Source organism: Aethina tumida, chromosome 1 (genome assembly GCF_024364675.1).
Source record: "Aethina tumida isolate Nest 87 chromosome 1, icAetTumi1.1, whole genome shotgun sequence".
Lineage (NCBI taxonomy): Eukaryota > Metazoa > Arthropoda > Insecta > Coleoptera > Nitidulidae > Aethina > Aethina tumida.
Window position 1 is genome coordinate 64,677,016 of NC_065435.1, and position 17,861 is coordinate 64,694,876.

The 17,861-nt window shown below is 32.0% G+C and overlaps 1 protein-coding gene across 1 annotated transcript; it reads left to right on the top strand.

The window, feature by feature from the left end:
* The first annotated feature begins 1 nt into the window (after position 1).
* Positions 2-17,595, top strand: LOC109609222 (F-box only protein 11). Its single transcript, XM_049962132.1, has 10 exons — positions 2-136; positions 2,873-3,229; positions 3,342-3,642; positions 4,827-5,362; positions 7,115-7,359; positions 8,612-9,133; positions 12,082-12,387; positions 12,453-12,688; positions 12,748-12,939; positions 14,328-17,595. Exons 1-10 carry the CDS (start codon positions 40-42, stop codon positions 14,455-14,457), a joined length of 2,922 nt encoding a protein of 973 aa, XP_049818089.1. The 5' UTR covers positions 2-39; the 3' UTR covers positions 14,458-17,595.
* Positions 17,596-17,861: the final 266 nt, after the last annotated feature.

Genomic DNA, 17,861 nt, shown 5'->3' on the forward strand with positions numbered 1-17,861 from the left:
TTTAGGACCTGTTTTTCGGAGTGCGTGTGTTTTGTTAAAATGCCGAGCGCGTCGTTTACGGCCTCGCGGTCGTACGTCCGCAGATCCCGCAGGAAAGGAGCGAACAGGATACCGACACCGTCAAGAACAACTTCTGGTAAGTGCGAAAGACGTTTGATGAGGTCCGACCCCGATTCATTTTTTATGGTGTCAATCGTACACATATCCGTATCGAGGCCCACAAAATCGCCACGAACGTTGGCCCGTGGCGTTTCTGTAAGCCCCGAGTGAAACTTTTGGCTGAATATCCAGATGCAGGTTTGTCATCTTTGGAAATGTCATCTTGTAAATGTATCTACATAAAAATAACAGGGCTAGACTGTATGGCCGATAAACGTTCTCAAATGCGGCTAAATCGGTACAAGACCATCTGGAATGTTATCGATAAATGGTTGTCGACGACTTTTTTACGCCGCCAATATCCTAAACCGAAAACCCGAAATTCCTTCAGATCCAGAATTACTGTGTATTGTCCGTGTTTATGCAGACTAACAGATACGGTGTAAAAAAACGTATTGAAATTCAAAAAATTAAATGGTTAGAATTTTTATTTGGAGAGTCGGCACCGATAAATGTTACCTATTTTGGTTATTTAATTGTTTTATCTATTCCAAACGTAAACAGTGGCTTATAGTGATATTAATAATGATTGTGACGCATCAAAATATTGTGAACTGATAAGCATTTAAATTAAACATAAATCAGGTGAATAATTGTGAATAATAATTGGTAGTTGTGTTTTATAAAGACATTTCTGAAGATGCCAAATTTTAGGTAATTGTCCGTAATTCATGATTTTTTAATAAGACAAAAATTTAATGTATAATTTCAAAACAGTAAAATGCAACCTGTACTTTAGCAGTGAAACTTTTTAATATCACTTAGTTCAAGGCTGTATGTATTCATTATATACAGGATGGGACAAATTTTAAGGGCCTCTGAATGAATATTCATTGTATACATGCATGTGAAAAATTTTAGTTACAATTAAAATACATAATTTTTCATAAGAAAAGTAACCTTAAAACACAATTGCAAGTACCAATAAAAACATTTATAGAGACACATCAATGTGAATTTAAAGTAATATTTAAAGTAATATGATAAAAGAATTTAAAATAATGGTATTATGTAAGACGACGGAACTGCAGTGAAAATCGTTAATTTGAAATGATCTTGAGATCTGGATATCAAAGTAAGTCATGTTAAAAAAATTAATGTTGATAGTAGGCCAACTAATTTTGAAAAATTATTCTTAATCGTTGGTTGAAGTGAAGACTGTATATTTTAATGAATATTTACTGCATTTTCATATGTATTTTATGTGATTCATTCATTTCCTGTAATAATTATTGTAATATTGTCTAACTTGTATTATGGAATTTTATTTATCAGTTTCAAATGAAAGTAATTTTTGTATTTTCTTTTTAAATGAAGTAATATAAAAAGTCACATCAAAATTGCAATATTTTCAATGTTAATGTCATAAAATTACAGTACTAACAAAGCATAACATAGGTACCTACTAAAATTGTACCAATTGAGACAAAATAAGTGAAATAGTTATATAATAACTATTAATAGATTATGTACTACCTAGTTACCATTTTTTATTTTTGTGTACTTTAAATGTATAATTTACGTTTAAAATTTTAATCTGATATTGACACATATAATTAATAATTAAAACATTGCATTTTATGACGTTTTTGGAAAATTCATTTAATATCTTCTTGTAACTGTGTTAATTGCCTGTTTATATGTGAATTACCTGAAATAAATGTAATGAATGATTTTAGCATATTTGAATATTCAGTACATAAAAATATATATGTATATATCTAAAAATATGTAATAGAATTTATGAAACATTTAATATTCTATTTTATAGTTCTTACTCTTATAAAATTATTCTCAATAATGTATATTGTCTTTCAGTTCTCTTGTTTTTCAAAGTTCAATTGCAGGACGCAACGTTATATTTATAACAGAGCCTAGTACCAGATAAACGTGCACAAAATTCACATTTTAGCTTTCATGATCCTACATGATACCTTATAAACCTTGGTATCAGAAATGTGCTTTAAATATTAGTTATTAAATATATATTAAATTATATTAAACTTGAGAGAGCAACAAAAAAATTAAATAAATCAAATCAAATTTTGATATTATTGAGCAGTCACGTTGAGGATTATATTGTGTATGTGTGCTTACTTGTTTATGTATCAATAATCAAAAATCGGTATTACTTCCAAGAGAAATTTTAATCAAAGGTGCTCTCAAGGTTGAATTTATTTAGTACAGTTATTTCTAGACGCATATAAAAAAACTAAGACAACATTGGGCACGTATATTTTGTATTAGGTATTTTATTGAAATTATTGTAATTATTATGTAAATTGATTCTGAATAAACTGTTATAGCTAAAAGTCCTTTCTATTATTTTGAATTATTTACTTATGCTTATAATGAATTACATTTGCGACCTTTAATAAATAATAAGAAATACGTGTTTTATAAGAGGGTACTGAGCAAAAATGGATACAATTCAATTGTGGAAAAATAATTTTGGATACAGAAAAATATTGGTGTTTAAATTATCATTAATTAATAAAAGAAATTTTTGTTTTATAAGAGGTGCCAAGTAAAAATAGATATTCTTAATTATGGAAATTAAATTATTTGTTAAAAATAATTTATATTGTAGTAGCAGTTTTAACGTGAAAAACAACAAAACGGCATTCCAGTTAATATTTCCAACACAAAGTGACAAAACCCAAACTAATTTTCATTTAAAATTTTGATGAGTTAAAATTATGTATAATTCCAGAACCATGTGAGCCCTCTTGTCCTATGCAGCCCAACGTCAACATACCCGCACCATCAGCAGCCGCACCCGGCCCGTCACAAGCTCCGGCCCAGCCAGGCGCCAGCACCAGCGGCGGGGCCGTACCCGCCCATCACTCGCCCTACGACCTGCGGCGTAAATCGCCCCATCACGACGGAGGCGGCGGCGCAGGCGGCGGAGGAGGCGCGGGAGCCGGCGGACCGGGACCGAGTACGAGCGCCGCGACAGCGGGTTCGCCCACATCACCGGCAACGCCGACGGCACCCGCTCAGGGCTACTCGTGCTCAATGTTACCGGCGCGCAAACGTCCACGCAGGACGTGCTCATCTTCCTATGAGAGTGAGTTTTTTTTGTGTATTGTAATAGAAAAATATTTTTAACACGTATGTTACATCAGTATGAATTTAAACTTCTACATTTGGTATTCATTAAATTAATTTATTTCTTTTAGACTGCACAAACAGTGCAGCTCACTACCTACAGTACGAGTTGCCTGATGAGGTGCTGCTGACCATATTCAGCTATCTGTTGGAACAGGACTTATGTCGCGTAAGTCAGGTGTGCAAGCGATTCCAAGCAATCGCCAACGACCCAGAATTGTGGAAACGTCTCTATCAGAGCGTTTACGAGTTCGATTTGCCCCTTTTCAATCCAGCACCGTGTCGGTTTGAATTCGTCAGTCCTGAGGAGTCTGAGTTGGGCAATCCCTGGAAGGAGTCGTTCAGACAATTGTACAGGGGCATCCACGTGAGGTAAATAAACCTTATATTAATAAGTTAGTTTGATTTTGTGTTTGTTAATGACTTCTTGCTTGTGTTTTAAGTAAATTTTAATTCAAATAAATATGATGTGATTATCTTTCACATTTTCCTAGGAATTTTTGGGTTAGTCAAAGTCAACAATAGTAATTGCATACTCTAATTAGTTTGGCTTTTATAGTTATCTGATAAACTAATATAATTTGGAAAATATACTTAAGATTTTGATTTGATTAGTATACAAGACTGAAATTTCACATTGCTAGAAGTTTATTTTACATAAAATTGTTTGAGAATTTTATATATGTTCTTGTTACTTGTGAATTTCCAAAGTAGCAGCCTATTTGATCCACTTAATCTTCTGTGTCAATACTAACCCGATTTAACTCAATAAGATTTCATTTATTTCCTTTGGTTTTCAGAACTTTGGAGATATATGAAGTAATTCATATATTTCTAGTTATTTTTCGTTAGTATACAGGAATAATTGTTTGTATTTTATAATTGTTTGATGAATTAATAACATAACAGAAAAAATATGAGTTTCTGATTTGAATAGTTTCTTTAAGTGTAGTTGATACTCACGCATGGTGCTATAGTTTTATCTTATATAAACAATTGTTCCGAGGATCTTTTTGATAAATGTTTTGTAAATAAATAAATTTATTTATAAATATGAATATAAAAATTTTAAACATCGTCTTTGTATGATATATTATCAACAGTAACAAGTAGTAAAATGGCACTAGGTTAAAACTTAGGATATTAATATTACATTTTTTCTGTTATCTAATTAGAAAATCTATTTAAAATAACTAATGTTTTATCAAATAATAAAATTAATAATCAACAAAACATTTAAATAAGTGTATCACATAACAAATATTCTATTTTTTATCATTATTTATACATAAAATTATTCATCATACATTAATAGTATGATCAATTTTAAAAAAAAGTTAATTAACGAATCTTTGAGCACTTTATACAGAGCGTTAAGAAATAAATGCCGAAAACTTATCTGGGAGTTTAGAAAGAGTAGAATAGTATGCAAAAACAAACATTTTCAAATGGCACATTCTTGTATATTTCCCTAATGGGAGATTAATTTTTCGCAGAAAAAACAAATATATTGCTTATGTAATACACGTGATTAAAACGGATCCATTTAATTACAGGCTAGGATACCAGGATGTTAACTTGAAAGGTCGCAACCTGATTTACTTCAACACGGTACAGGGCGCGCTCGACTACGCCGACGACCGCAACAGCGCCAACAGCACCACCGGCTCGATGTCCGGCTCATGCAGCAACCACTCGGGCGACGGTGGCGCTGCGAATCCCGCCGCCGCGGCCCCCTCCGCGGCCGGTAACACCGGACAAACGCAAGTGGGAGGCGGTGGCGGCGGTAACGGCGCTCTAATATTCTTGCATGGCGGCACTTACCGCGGCGAATTCTTGGTAATCGACTCGGATATCGCGTTGATAGGTGCGGCTCCGGGCAACGTGGCGGAGAGCGTCATACTCGAACGGGAGTCGGAATCAACGGTAATGTTCGTGGAGGGGGCCAAGAACGCGTATGCGGGTCACCTAACTCTCAAATTCTCGCCGGACGTCACATCGACGGTGCCTCATCACAAGCATTATTGTCTTGAGGTGGGCGAGAACTGCAGTCCTACTATAGATCACTGCATAATTCGGAGCACGTCTGTGGGTAAGTAGTCGACTTGGATTCCAAGACCATTTTTTTAAATTTTAGTGTATAATAATTTTATTTATTTTATTAATTCCTTATTTTACCTAAAGGAGTTTGCAAGAGTCGATATTTATCAAAATCTTGATATAAAAATTGTAGAGTTTAATCTAATAGGATCCATACACTTGTTAATGGATTTCTGGATTCAATTAACATCAAATATGTTTAATAGATTTCAAGGTTGCTTGCAATTTATTGAACCACGGGGGGTCGTTAAGTATTGTATGGGTTTGTTCAAGTACTAATTGTAAATGTTACTTATAAATAATAGGTATTTAATATTATACACTGTTACTCAACAACTTGTCATGAAATACTTTCTTAATGGATACTTCTACATATTTTCGCATGTTTGGAGTTCTTGAAGTAATTGCGTATATTATAATCATCTTGCTGTTATTGATTTATAAAGGAATAAATTTAATTCTTAAATTTTAATCTACATAAGTTTATTTTGAATACAAATGAAAAAATTGTTTTGTTGGTTTGAAGTGAAACTAATTGTCCAATTATGAGACCTTCAATTTATTGCTACATTTAATACAGAAATGGGCAATTTATTGCTAGAATATAGAACTAAGTTCTATTTTTCGCATATTTTCTAGTAACTTTTGATACTACCAACTGATGAACGATATTTGTTTACACACATATTCAAGTTACGTGTACTAAAATAACCTAACATAAAAATAAACATGTTGCCCATACTGGCGAAAACTGGTGCAAATTGTTGCCAATAATTTAAACGTTGAAATTGGTGTTTGTGTAAAACAGATATAATGAAGACCCAATTTGTAAACCAACAGTTATGAAAATCCTGTATAGAGTTTAGGAAACAGAAGGCGTTAAATGTTATTTATCAATGGAATTTGGGAATAATAGACATTCTAAATAGATTATCACAGATAAATAATAAAATTAAAATTAGAAATTGAGTTTTTGAACAAATCTTCGTTTTTCAACATTTAAAAATTCGTATCAACACTACGTTTTATGAATACTATAGATTTTAGAAAAATGTTGCATTTTTCATATTAGTTTTTCGTTCACAATATTATTAAGTTTGATTTGGTTGTTACAGAAATATTTCTAATTATATGTCTCTTCAGTTATCAGATATTGAAACATTTTCATTAATATTAGTGGATGCTGCACTGCTGCGTGCCCCTTACTGATGAAATACTCCATGTCAAATTCATCTGACATTGTGTAGGATGGCCTCGCGTGGCATAGCATCAGAATAATGTGACTCCAGCTGTATTTGAAATAAATATAATATTTTGTCAACCTGAAATGAGTTTATTAAGGGAACTCGTTATTTTTTAAATTATAACACAATTTAATTGTCAATCTAAATTACTATCGGTGCTGCCATATCTTTTTAATTCGAAATTTATTTCTCTAGAGGCACATTTATACGTTTGATACAGATTTATATATTTTAGTTCACACTTTTTATGTTTTTACAAAAATGTTGTTTTTATTCAACTTCTATGGAATTAATTTTATTAGCATTTACTAGTTCTTTAAACTGAAAATATTCTTTACCCAAAATATCTAAAAAAAGAAGTGACCCATTTGGGACTCGTATTGAAACACGTTGTTTAACTTCAACAAATAGAACTACTTGACATTTTTATTTTGGTGATGCATCAACACCAAATCATTTATGTATTCACATTTTTAAATGGTTCTATAAATTGTTTACAGTGGGAGCGGCAGTATGTGTGACTGGCGTAGGCGCCAACCCAGTTATTCGGCACTGTGATATCAGCGACTGTGAGAACGTCGGCTTGTATGTGACGGACTATGCGCAGGGCACTTATGAAGACAACGAGATCAGTCGGAATGCTCTGGCTGGCATCTGGGTGAAGAACTACGCCAATCCCATCATGCGTCGCAATCACATTCACCACGGGCGTGACGTCGGCATCTTCACTTTCGACAACGGACTGGTCAGTACTTTTCTACTTTAATATTCGATATTGGTGTGCGTTGGAACATTTCAGGGTGTCTCATAACTAAAATTTCATGGTTATTTACTTTAATTATGACGCAGAACTGTTGCGATTCAACAGTTAATATTTGAAATACAAGAAAGTAAACTAGTTAAACCAATCTTGTGGATAATATTTTGTGAAAGGGATTTTTTAACTTTAGAAATTAAATTTTGAATATTATTTTGTTGTAGATTAATGTTATGTACCTTGTAAAGACATTACTTTTATTAAAACTTCTTTTACTCCTTAGAATATCATAATCATTTGTGAAAATGTTGTATGTCTACCATTTTAGTAGAAAAAAAAATATGTCTTATAAATAATTTTCTAAGTTTTTAAAATATTTGTTTTGATATTAGTTATGGGATACCATAAATAGTTATTAATATTGTAACTAGGGCTCGACCGATGGCAAATTCTTTCCATCGGCCGATGGCGATAACAATGTTTTATTTATCAGTCGATTGCCAATGTCGATGAAACACGGTTTCGATATGTTTAAATTAGATATAGTTTAGTTATTATTTAAATGTAAATGATTTGACAATAACAAAATATTATAAATTATACAAATTTTACTAAAATTCTTTATTTTCTATATACATTACTAAGGGCATTTTAATTGGTAACACAAGCATAATCGAATACAAAAATAAAAATTAACAAATAATACGTTCTCCATTATTTATGTATCAGAAGGTTTTTGTGAAAGAGAAATACACACATCGAATGTTAATCGAATTTCATTTTATAATATTTTTATAAAATATTATAAAATGAATGAATTTCATTTTATAATATTTTTATAAAATATTATAAAATGAAATTTAATGATTTAAGATTCGCAAAACAAGTTTTAAAACTTAATTAAATTAATCAAAAATTGAGCAATAAATATTAATTAAGTAGAAAATATGCATATAAAAGTCATGTAAAATGTTGTCAATCTGATGACGGTTGGCAGATGGCGAAGTCGATGGTGGAATATTTGGACCGTCGGTGTCGATGTCAATGTGTTTCATTCCTAAGACAATATAATTGCTAAATTTGATTATCAGAACTGACTACTTTGAATTATTAATAAAATTCACATCCAAAGACTATAATTCTCTCGTCATTTGTCTGATGTGGCTAGAGAAGCTTTATTAATTTATGTACATGATGACATTCGCTGATTGTCTAATTGCCATTGGTGCACGTTCTACAGGGCTACTTTGAGCAGAACGACATCCACAACAACAGGATCGCCGGTTTCGAGGTGAAGGCCGGCGCAAATCCGACAGTGGTGCACTGCGAAATCCACCACGGACAGACGGGCGGCATCTACGTGCACGAGAACGGTCTCGGCCAATTTATCGATAACAAGATTCACTCGAACAACTTCGCCGGGGTGTGGATTACCTCGAACAGTAACCCGACCATCCGACGGAACGAAATATACAACGGACATCAGGGTGGCGTCTACATATTCGGCGAGGGCCGCGGTCTCATTGAGCACAACAATATCTACGGCAACGCCCTCGCCGGCATCCAGATACGGACTAACAGTGATCCGATCGTGCGCCACAACAAGATCCATCATGGGCAGCATGGCGGTATTTATGTTCATGAGAAGGGCCAAGGTCTCATCGAAGAGAACGAAGTGTATGCGAATACGCTCGCCGGTGTTTGGATCACGACGGGTAGTACGCCCGTTCTTAGGCGCAATCGGATACATAGTGGAAAGCAAGTGAGTATTTCGTTTCTATTTAAATTTATAAGCTGTAGTGTTTATTGTATTAACACAGATTGATGTGTTGAGAAATTGGATAAATGTACTGAATAGACTTGTTGAAAACAAGACAAGCAATAACATTGATAGTGACGAATATTATATAAAAATTTAACAGTCATCATATTCGTGATTTTGTACTGTCCAGTACGTCAAAGATATATCTGAATTCTTACCATAGTAATTGGTAGTTTGAGTGCAGGCACACAAATGGAAAATGAAAATTAAATAAACATACAGTACTGACAAAAGAAAGCACTGAATAAGTTTATTGCTAAATTTGGATATTTTTCATTCATATTAACTGTGTAAACAAAATATGTGAAAATGAAAATGAATTATGTGAAAAAACATTGCTACAACGCGACTGACACGCAACATTTCAATTAATTCTCATTCATTTTAAGACATAATCTTACCAAAATATTCAATTTGAATTTACAAGTTCAAATATCTGTTTTCTCTCCAGAGATTTGGTTTTGTTCGAAGAAAATCTAGGTGGTCATAGCGATGAATAAGATAAAAGATTTCACCAACAACTGACTCAAACAAAAAAAGAGCTTCAAAAGCTTCAGGGATGAGTAAATGATGTCCGACTGTCGTTGATTTCTATAAAACGTAGTTCAAGTAGTTTATTATCCGATCTTGGTCTACTAAGTTTCGAAATGCTTGTTATTATTGAACTAACGATTAAAATAAAACTTGGGATATTGGAATTATTATTTTTTTAACAACGATTTTCATATCTATCTGATCAAAATTGCCTGTAAAAAAGTTATTTTTGCTGTAAATTAAACAATCTAACTAAATATTACACCTTATCAAAAATTGAGACAATTAGATTTTCATAGTAAAACTAAAACATTTTAAAATTCTGATCATCAACGTCACAGAGGTCCGGTGATTAGTGAAGTCATTTAATTACTGGAATTTTGTCCGCTTTTAAAATAATTTTGAATGAGGCCTTATCTGCGTTCGGCATCGTTGTTTCGCTAGAAACTACATAATAGAGGCGCATTATCTTCTATATAGGGCAGCTTAATGTTCTTTAATGTATCCGTATAAACAAATCTGTCCACCACTCCATTTATTCTGTGTAATGGACCTACATCAGAGCTGAGAACCAACTCTAAACTAATGGTGAATTACCGCGGGTCCTTACAGTAGTTAATAGTTTATTTTGGGTTTAATCTCTGACCGATAGGACGTCCAACTTATAAAATCCCATTAGAATTAAACAAACAATACTTAGATTTGTCGCTAAAACATAGCCATTTCCATTCTAAAGTTCAAGTATTATAATATGTTCCCTCACAGAAACGCCTTCAATATTAAATTTAAAGTAGATAATAATAAAAATAAAAACTAAATACGAAAAATTGATGTTCCCATTGCTATTTTCCGTTTACATAATGTATTTTCTACCTATTTGCAATTCTAAACTTCGTAAATAATATTTTATCAGAGTGGAGGAGAAATAAATACGGTTATACTAAAACACAGTTCTCTTTAATTTATTTTAAGCTGAAAGAGAATGTTTAGATTAATGATAGAACATAAAATACTATATGATATAAATACATTTTTGAATACTTGGTATCGAATAATTCTTGTCCTCGAAGAAGAAAACCCTAATCATTCCAAAACATTTCATCATTTTAGTAATAAACAACGTTTACTTTTAATGTATTTTCCTTATTGCCTTATCGTGGTTTCATTTTCATAAGTTGAGATCATATTATTTATAATTATCATTTCTTGCTGAAGTTTCTAAGGTGAAATCAAGTTTTCTTTTATCTTTAGTTTATTCGGTGAAAAAATTAACAAAAACATTCTAAAATGTAAATTGTTTGTTCTTCTTATATATTTGTCACACTTCTTCGACTATTGACTTTACATAACTGAAGAATTCATACTGGAATACTTTCTTTATTTTGTTCTGTAAAAATTGTAATTGCCAAACGACAAACCGATTTATTTATATTGTTAATGGCTTGAATACATTCAATAATAATAAAAAATTATAATCAATTCTCAGGAAGACTATAAATTTGTAATGACTGAAATCGTTTAAAAAAATTATTTGATTAGAAACTTAAATTGGTAATAAAATATTTAAATATTAATAAGAAAATTTATGTTAATTTGTTCTCATTAAAGTGCGGGCACACTGTCACCCTACCGATCGATACGCGAATCGATAATAGACTGATTGCTTTCATGGCGCAGCTCGCCACAGAGGGTGTGTTGAGAAGGTTTTATGTAATTGTTTTTTTTCCCATAAAATATCTTATTTTATATTTTTTTAATACATAATACATACTATAATAATTCTAGGCAAAATTGGTATTATACGATTATGCATTTTTGATTAAAACGAAGTAAAATGCAATATGTGCAGGGTTTCTAACTAGGATTTGCTGACTTTTTGACAAACTTATTATTAATTAATGTTTCACTGTTAATTTGTTTGAAAATTAGCAATCACAATTTTTCAGTGGGTGTGTATGAATATAAAATTTGTTTGTTGAAAACGTGAATGAAATAAATTATCTGTGACGCCTTTGTATCATATATGTAAATGTATTATACAAAAATTTTCTGAGAATATATTGTAAAAAATGGTCAAATTTATAAATTTGTTAAAGATATGTTTAGTTAGTTTCTTATTTTTTTTTTTACTTCAAAGATTGTATAATTAACGATTTTCTAACAATTTGCTTGGTAAATAAATACCACCAACGAAATGTAAATTAAACAAACAATTTATAATAATTTAGTCTCTGTAGACAATATAAAATAAATTCAAGAATTTGTACGCGCCTCTGCAACTAACTAACTAACTGTATTATATAAATTAAAATATCTAATATATACATATAATGTGGAAAATATCGATATTTCAGGTTGGCGTATACTTTTACGATAATGGCCATGGTAAGTTGGAAGACAATGACATCTTCAATCATCTGTACTCGGGCGTGCAGATACGTACTGGTAGTAACCCGGTGATCAGGGGCAATAAGATCTGGGGTGGCCAGAACGGTGGTGTTCTCGTCTATAACGGCGGCCTCGGACTGCTTGAGCAGAACGAGATTTTCGACAACGCCATGGCTGGTGTTTGGATTAAAACCGATTCGAATCCAACGCTGAAACGTAACAAGATCTTCGATGGTCGTGACGGCGGCATATGTATTTTCAACGGAGGCAAGGTACGTTTTCTACACGGTAATATTTCGGAACCTCATATAAAGGAAAAATTTATTATCTCTTGCAGGGTGTCCTCGAGGAAAACGATATATTTAGGAATGCTCAAGCTGGAGTGTTGATTTCGACACAATCGCACCCCATTCTGAGACGGAATAGGATTTTCGATGGTTTGGCAGCCGGCGTTGAAATTACAAACAATGCAACCGCCACCTTGGAGTTCAATCAGATTTTCAACAATCGCTTCGGCGGTCTGTGCCTCGCTTCCGGCGTCCAGCCCATAGTTAGGGGCAACAAAATTTTCAGGTATGCGCTCTCTTAATTTTTATTTTAAACAGATTTGCTAAAGTTAATCGTTGTTCCAGCAATCAAGACGCTGTTGAAAAAGCCGTGGCAAATGGCCAGTGCCTGTATAAGATCTCGTCCTACACATCTTTTCCGATGCACGATTTTTACCGTTGCCAGACGTGCAATACCACGGATCGTAATGCGATCTGTGTGAACTGCATCAAGACCTGTCATGCGGGACACGATGTTGAGTTCATCAGACACGATAGGTAAGTTGAATGTCAAAAATGAATCAATGAAGTCGAATAATAAAATACCTTCTCTGGTTAAAGGTATAATTTCAAAATTATGATTGTTACGTTACAATTAGTCTATATTTAACTCGTTTATACTGCTGTCACTCTGGCTGTTTCAGAATCTTTCAAGTGATTTTTTTTCGTAAATTCTGTCGTTTATTCAATTTAAGATTTATTAACAAATTTTCTAGATTACTCATTATTTATTTTGTCCTTTTGATTTTTCTCTAACATTTTGAATTTCTTGACATCCCCAGATGATGTTTTTTACATTACAATCTATCTATCTCGTTTATACTATTGGCACTCTGTTGTTTCTCTCGTAAATTGTGTTCAAAACTTATTATAAATATTCAAAATTTTGGTCACCTGATATGTCTATATTTTTGTTTCCTAATCTATTGTAAATAAGTAGTATACTCAAATTCATCGTTGAAACAGTTCCCGACTGAATTTCCCTTGTTTTCAGCATCACAAAAATAAGTACTACTACAACTACTAGTGATAAATATTATATCCTTGTACATCTTCAGAATAATATACACTGTTTTATTTTCTTCTTTCATATTTCAAATCTGGCTTTTCTTAATGTCATGTTTCAAAATGCGACCAAACACTGCCATATTCTTAAAATTTTGGAAGGCATTTGCTCCGGTCCAGGATTTCTTTTCATTAAATAAATAAGTCGATAAAAGTTTCATTAACTCTTTCAGAAATTCCACTTTTTCTGTTGTATTCACATTGATTTTCTGATGAATTATTCCTTTGTCTAAATGTAGATTCGTTTATAAAATTCTTCACCAGGTACCTAATATTTTTTTATTTTCTTATTCTAGTTTTACTCTAATATTTTCAATTCCTGGAAAGCTTATTAACTATCCTACATCACCAAATAATCTAACTTGTTTATACTACTTTCTTCCTTTGAAACTTCCTCTGTTGCTGGGCTAACAGTGGAAACAGAACACCCTAGAAGTGGTTTTCTTTCATAAACTGCGTCGGCCCAGATTTTGATCTGCTTTTTTGATAACAGTTCTTTGAATATTTGTTCTCTAATTTGTCTTGTTCTATTCACATTCCCACTAACTTTATTTATTTATGTATTATTGGTTCCTTTACTATTTCCCTAATTTGAATTTCTTGCGTATTTATAAGCTTTTCCTTGGTTTATCTTGGTTTTATATATTCTTTTCTTGTTTCCCATTTATAAATATAAATTTTATTTGCTGCAACAATAAAATTGAAGAAAGAATATATGCAACTACAAAAAATCAAGATAATTCCTATTTATCTAAATAAATTATCTGCTAAAATTTAATATAAAACATTTACAAATGTTTATATCAATTATTTACTTTCAGATTTTTCTGTGATTGTGGTGCTGGTACATTAACGAATCAGTGCCAGCTTCAGGGCGAGCCTACCCAGGATACGGACACCTTGTACGATTCCGCAGCACCCATGGAATCGCACACCTTAATGGTGAATTAATGGAACCGATGGAGGGAGACTCAAGCCAGCGGTTCGTTCATGATCGACATCATGTCGTGACTAACGAGAAACGAAAGGACCTGTGTCTCATCCTGGATTAAATAAACGGCGACAAATATTAGTGTGTTCAAAAAATAAGTGCTAAAAACGTACTCATAATGTGTGAGAGTGAGGTGTTCCCCCATTACCCAGAAAATTGGACTGTGACTTACTGAAATTCATGACGTGTCGGTATTAGTTTTTTTGCACAAGTGTCTGTGCTCATGTTTATTAATATTGGTGTTTCAATTTAAAAAATTACCTATATATAAAATATAAATAATTGCATAGCTTAGCAATATCATCTAATGAAACTAGCACTGACTGAGTTTACACCATTTTCTAGGGTTAGACAATCAAAACACTTGCGCTTCCATTTTTGAAACTGTTTATCTAACTATACAATAACTTTCAAGTTTAAACCGCAAAATACTGAATTTCAATTTTTGGCACACGGTCCTCATTGGCATAGCTGCTCTTAGGATTATTATGGTGTAGTTGTGTTAAACACTCAGTGATAGTTTAAGATCATAAAATGCCATTAGTGTGAAAAGTGAGAAACAAGACTCAGTGTGACGCTGTTTAAACTGGTAACTTATTGCATAACATAAACAAACTGCGAAAGCCTTAAAAATTGTTTATTTAATTTAAAATTTTGCACTGGAGAACATCATGAACTGATGGTAGTCTTTCCATTTTGGCCCCCAGTCTCCCTCCTTTATTTGTTGTAACTTGTTATTTATTATACTTTAGATTATTTATTAATGGCATTATCTAAGAATACAATTTTTTAATTTTCCATGTGCCCTTTACTAAGTAAATATCGTTATTTATTTACCTGAGAAACCTACCATCTAGTTTCAAAAATTTGTATATATTGAATCATATTTTTTTATTTTTGGTGATGTAGTTTTTATTTCGTACCTAATATGAATCTCAGTTTTGTGTGTATAATCTCCAATTTAATTTTTAACGATATTAAAATTTTTAATCATCTTGCACGTAAAACCCTGGCAATATTTCAAAATGTAATTGGTCAGTTTTATGCCCAAAAAAAATATTTTGAGTAGGTGGTCCGCTCAAATTACTGTATCTGTTTTGTACATGACTAAATGTTAGCATTTTTAAATGTGTTTCTGTTTATTTTTAGTTAATTTTCCACGCAATTAAAAGTTGTTTATATAATTATTATTAATTTTTCTATGCACGGGTATTTATCCGTCACTTTGTATTGTAATTGCGCATGTACGTCATCTGTTCATTACAAATTTTGGTGTTTATTAATGAAAACAAATTGTATATCAATTAAAATTTAAGTTACATCCTATCCTTTCCTTTTATTTTGCATTCATTTCTGTCTTTACATCCAGTATATCAAGGTCACGAATAAAACTCGATGCATTACATCTAAAGTTATTTATTTTATTTAGATTATGGTTTGTTTTAGTTATTATATAACCTGTTGCAGCTGATCACAAACTGCCTATATGTGAGCAAAAACAAATACTCAGCTCAATTTACCGTGGAAAACATCACATATATATAATATTTGATGATAAATATTTTGTGAAATGCCACAATCCCCCATTACTGAACACCATTTTTTTGTGATAGTTGAAACAAGTGGTTATGGTCAGTTGCAGCTGTGACATTTTTTACGTATTAGCGAATATAGCTTTAACATGTTGGTCCATTGTCCCTAACATCAGAAGCCCAATATCTGGTTATTCATTTTTTTATAATTTTATTTCTTTGTAGTAGTACTCCTTTACGTTTAACACAACTTCAGTATGTTAATTACCAATTTTCCAATTTGGTTTCTGTTGATTTGGAACTTGTACCAACAATCCATTTGTAAATATTGAAACTGTGTGATAGTTTATTGAATGTGTTACTGCATGTTTGGAGTAATTAAAATTCAATGCAGGAGTTTAGGCGACAACAAATTGAGCCCGCCGTTCGGATGGGCTACTTGTAAAATATCAGTATTTATGAAGCAAATTGGTTTTGATAATTTGGACAAGAGTTTGTTTGATATGGTTGTATTTTATGTGTGTAATTTTGTAAATATATGGCAAAAGAAAATAACCGAGAGCTTTCAGAATATGATTTCACGATTTCAAAGCGGCGTTCAAAAACTACGATACCGTTTCGCACTTTTGACCCGCCTCTGTTTATATGAACTGTATAGGTACAATAATGTGCAGATTTTTTTGAATGGTGCCATACTCTACAGTTAAAAAGAATAAACTTAGCTAGGTAAATATTATCCAATAGATAATTAATAATATTTAAGGAATAGAGTAATTGTTTTTTATACCATTTTCTTATGTTGACTGAAATATACATATAAAATTTTAGTGGATGATTATTTTCTTGCCAGTTGTTTAAATTCTCTTGGTACAACGATGTGGTGAAAATGAGATTTGCCTGATTTTAGGAAATTTTGTTCATTAGTAATCTCTTGTGTCAAACTTGTATATTCTCTCCGTTGATATGTGGAAGTATTTTTGTGTATTTATTATTAACCTTTGTTAGGTAAATATATTATTTTTCTCACAATTGTAGTTATGATTAATGCTCTAACGAATAATACTGTCACAAACATATTTCCCATACCCACTGAGAAAATACGATCGCTCGATTAAAAATAAATCCTGAAGACTCGGATGGGTTGCCTCAATTATCGAGTGAATGGTATACGGCCTTTCAGTGTGCAGTGAGGAAAAATGTATAACTCCCACTTTCACGTAAACGATTAAGAAACGTGACATCTTACTGTAGATGTTGTCTAAATGTTTTGTGTATTTTTCTCTTCAGGTGACGAAGTGGTTTTCAGAAAGTTAACCTTTCAAAAATATGTATGATACTAAAGTCTTATATGTGAATGGTTAATATTATTTAATATGACTGAAGTCTATTGTATATCATATTTGTAACATATTGTCCTTTTCTATTATTATACTAATTCTAAATTAAGATAGGTTTAAGAACTACTTAATTGTCAGGCTTATAGATCTACTGACAGGTCATTTTGCGTAGATAGCTAGCACTGTATTGTACTATGTACATTCTATAAAAATATATGGCTAAACATTTTGTCCAGCTTTTCCTTATTCATATGTTTTCCCAAAGGTTTTATCATCAAATAAACTAAAAGGTAAATCGAACTTATTCGGCTTGTGATCTTGTTTTTTATCTACATAATTTAAAATGTGAAAGGAAAGAAGAAAAACATATATAAAGTACATCTTCTTCTCTCAATTCACTGCTTTTTAACTCTTAGAGTATAATATTATTAAATTAAAAGAAAATAAGTCAGTGCTTGTGTTGCGTTTTATTTCACATTTCTCTCATTGTTACGA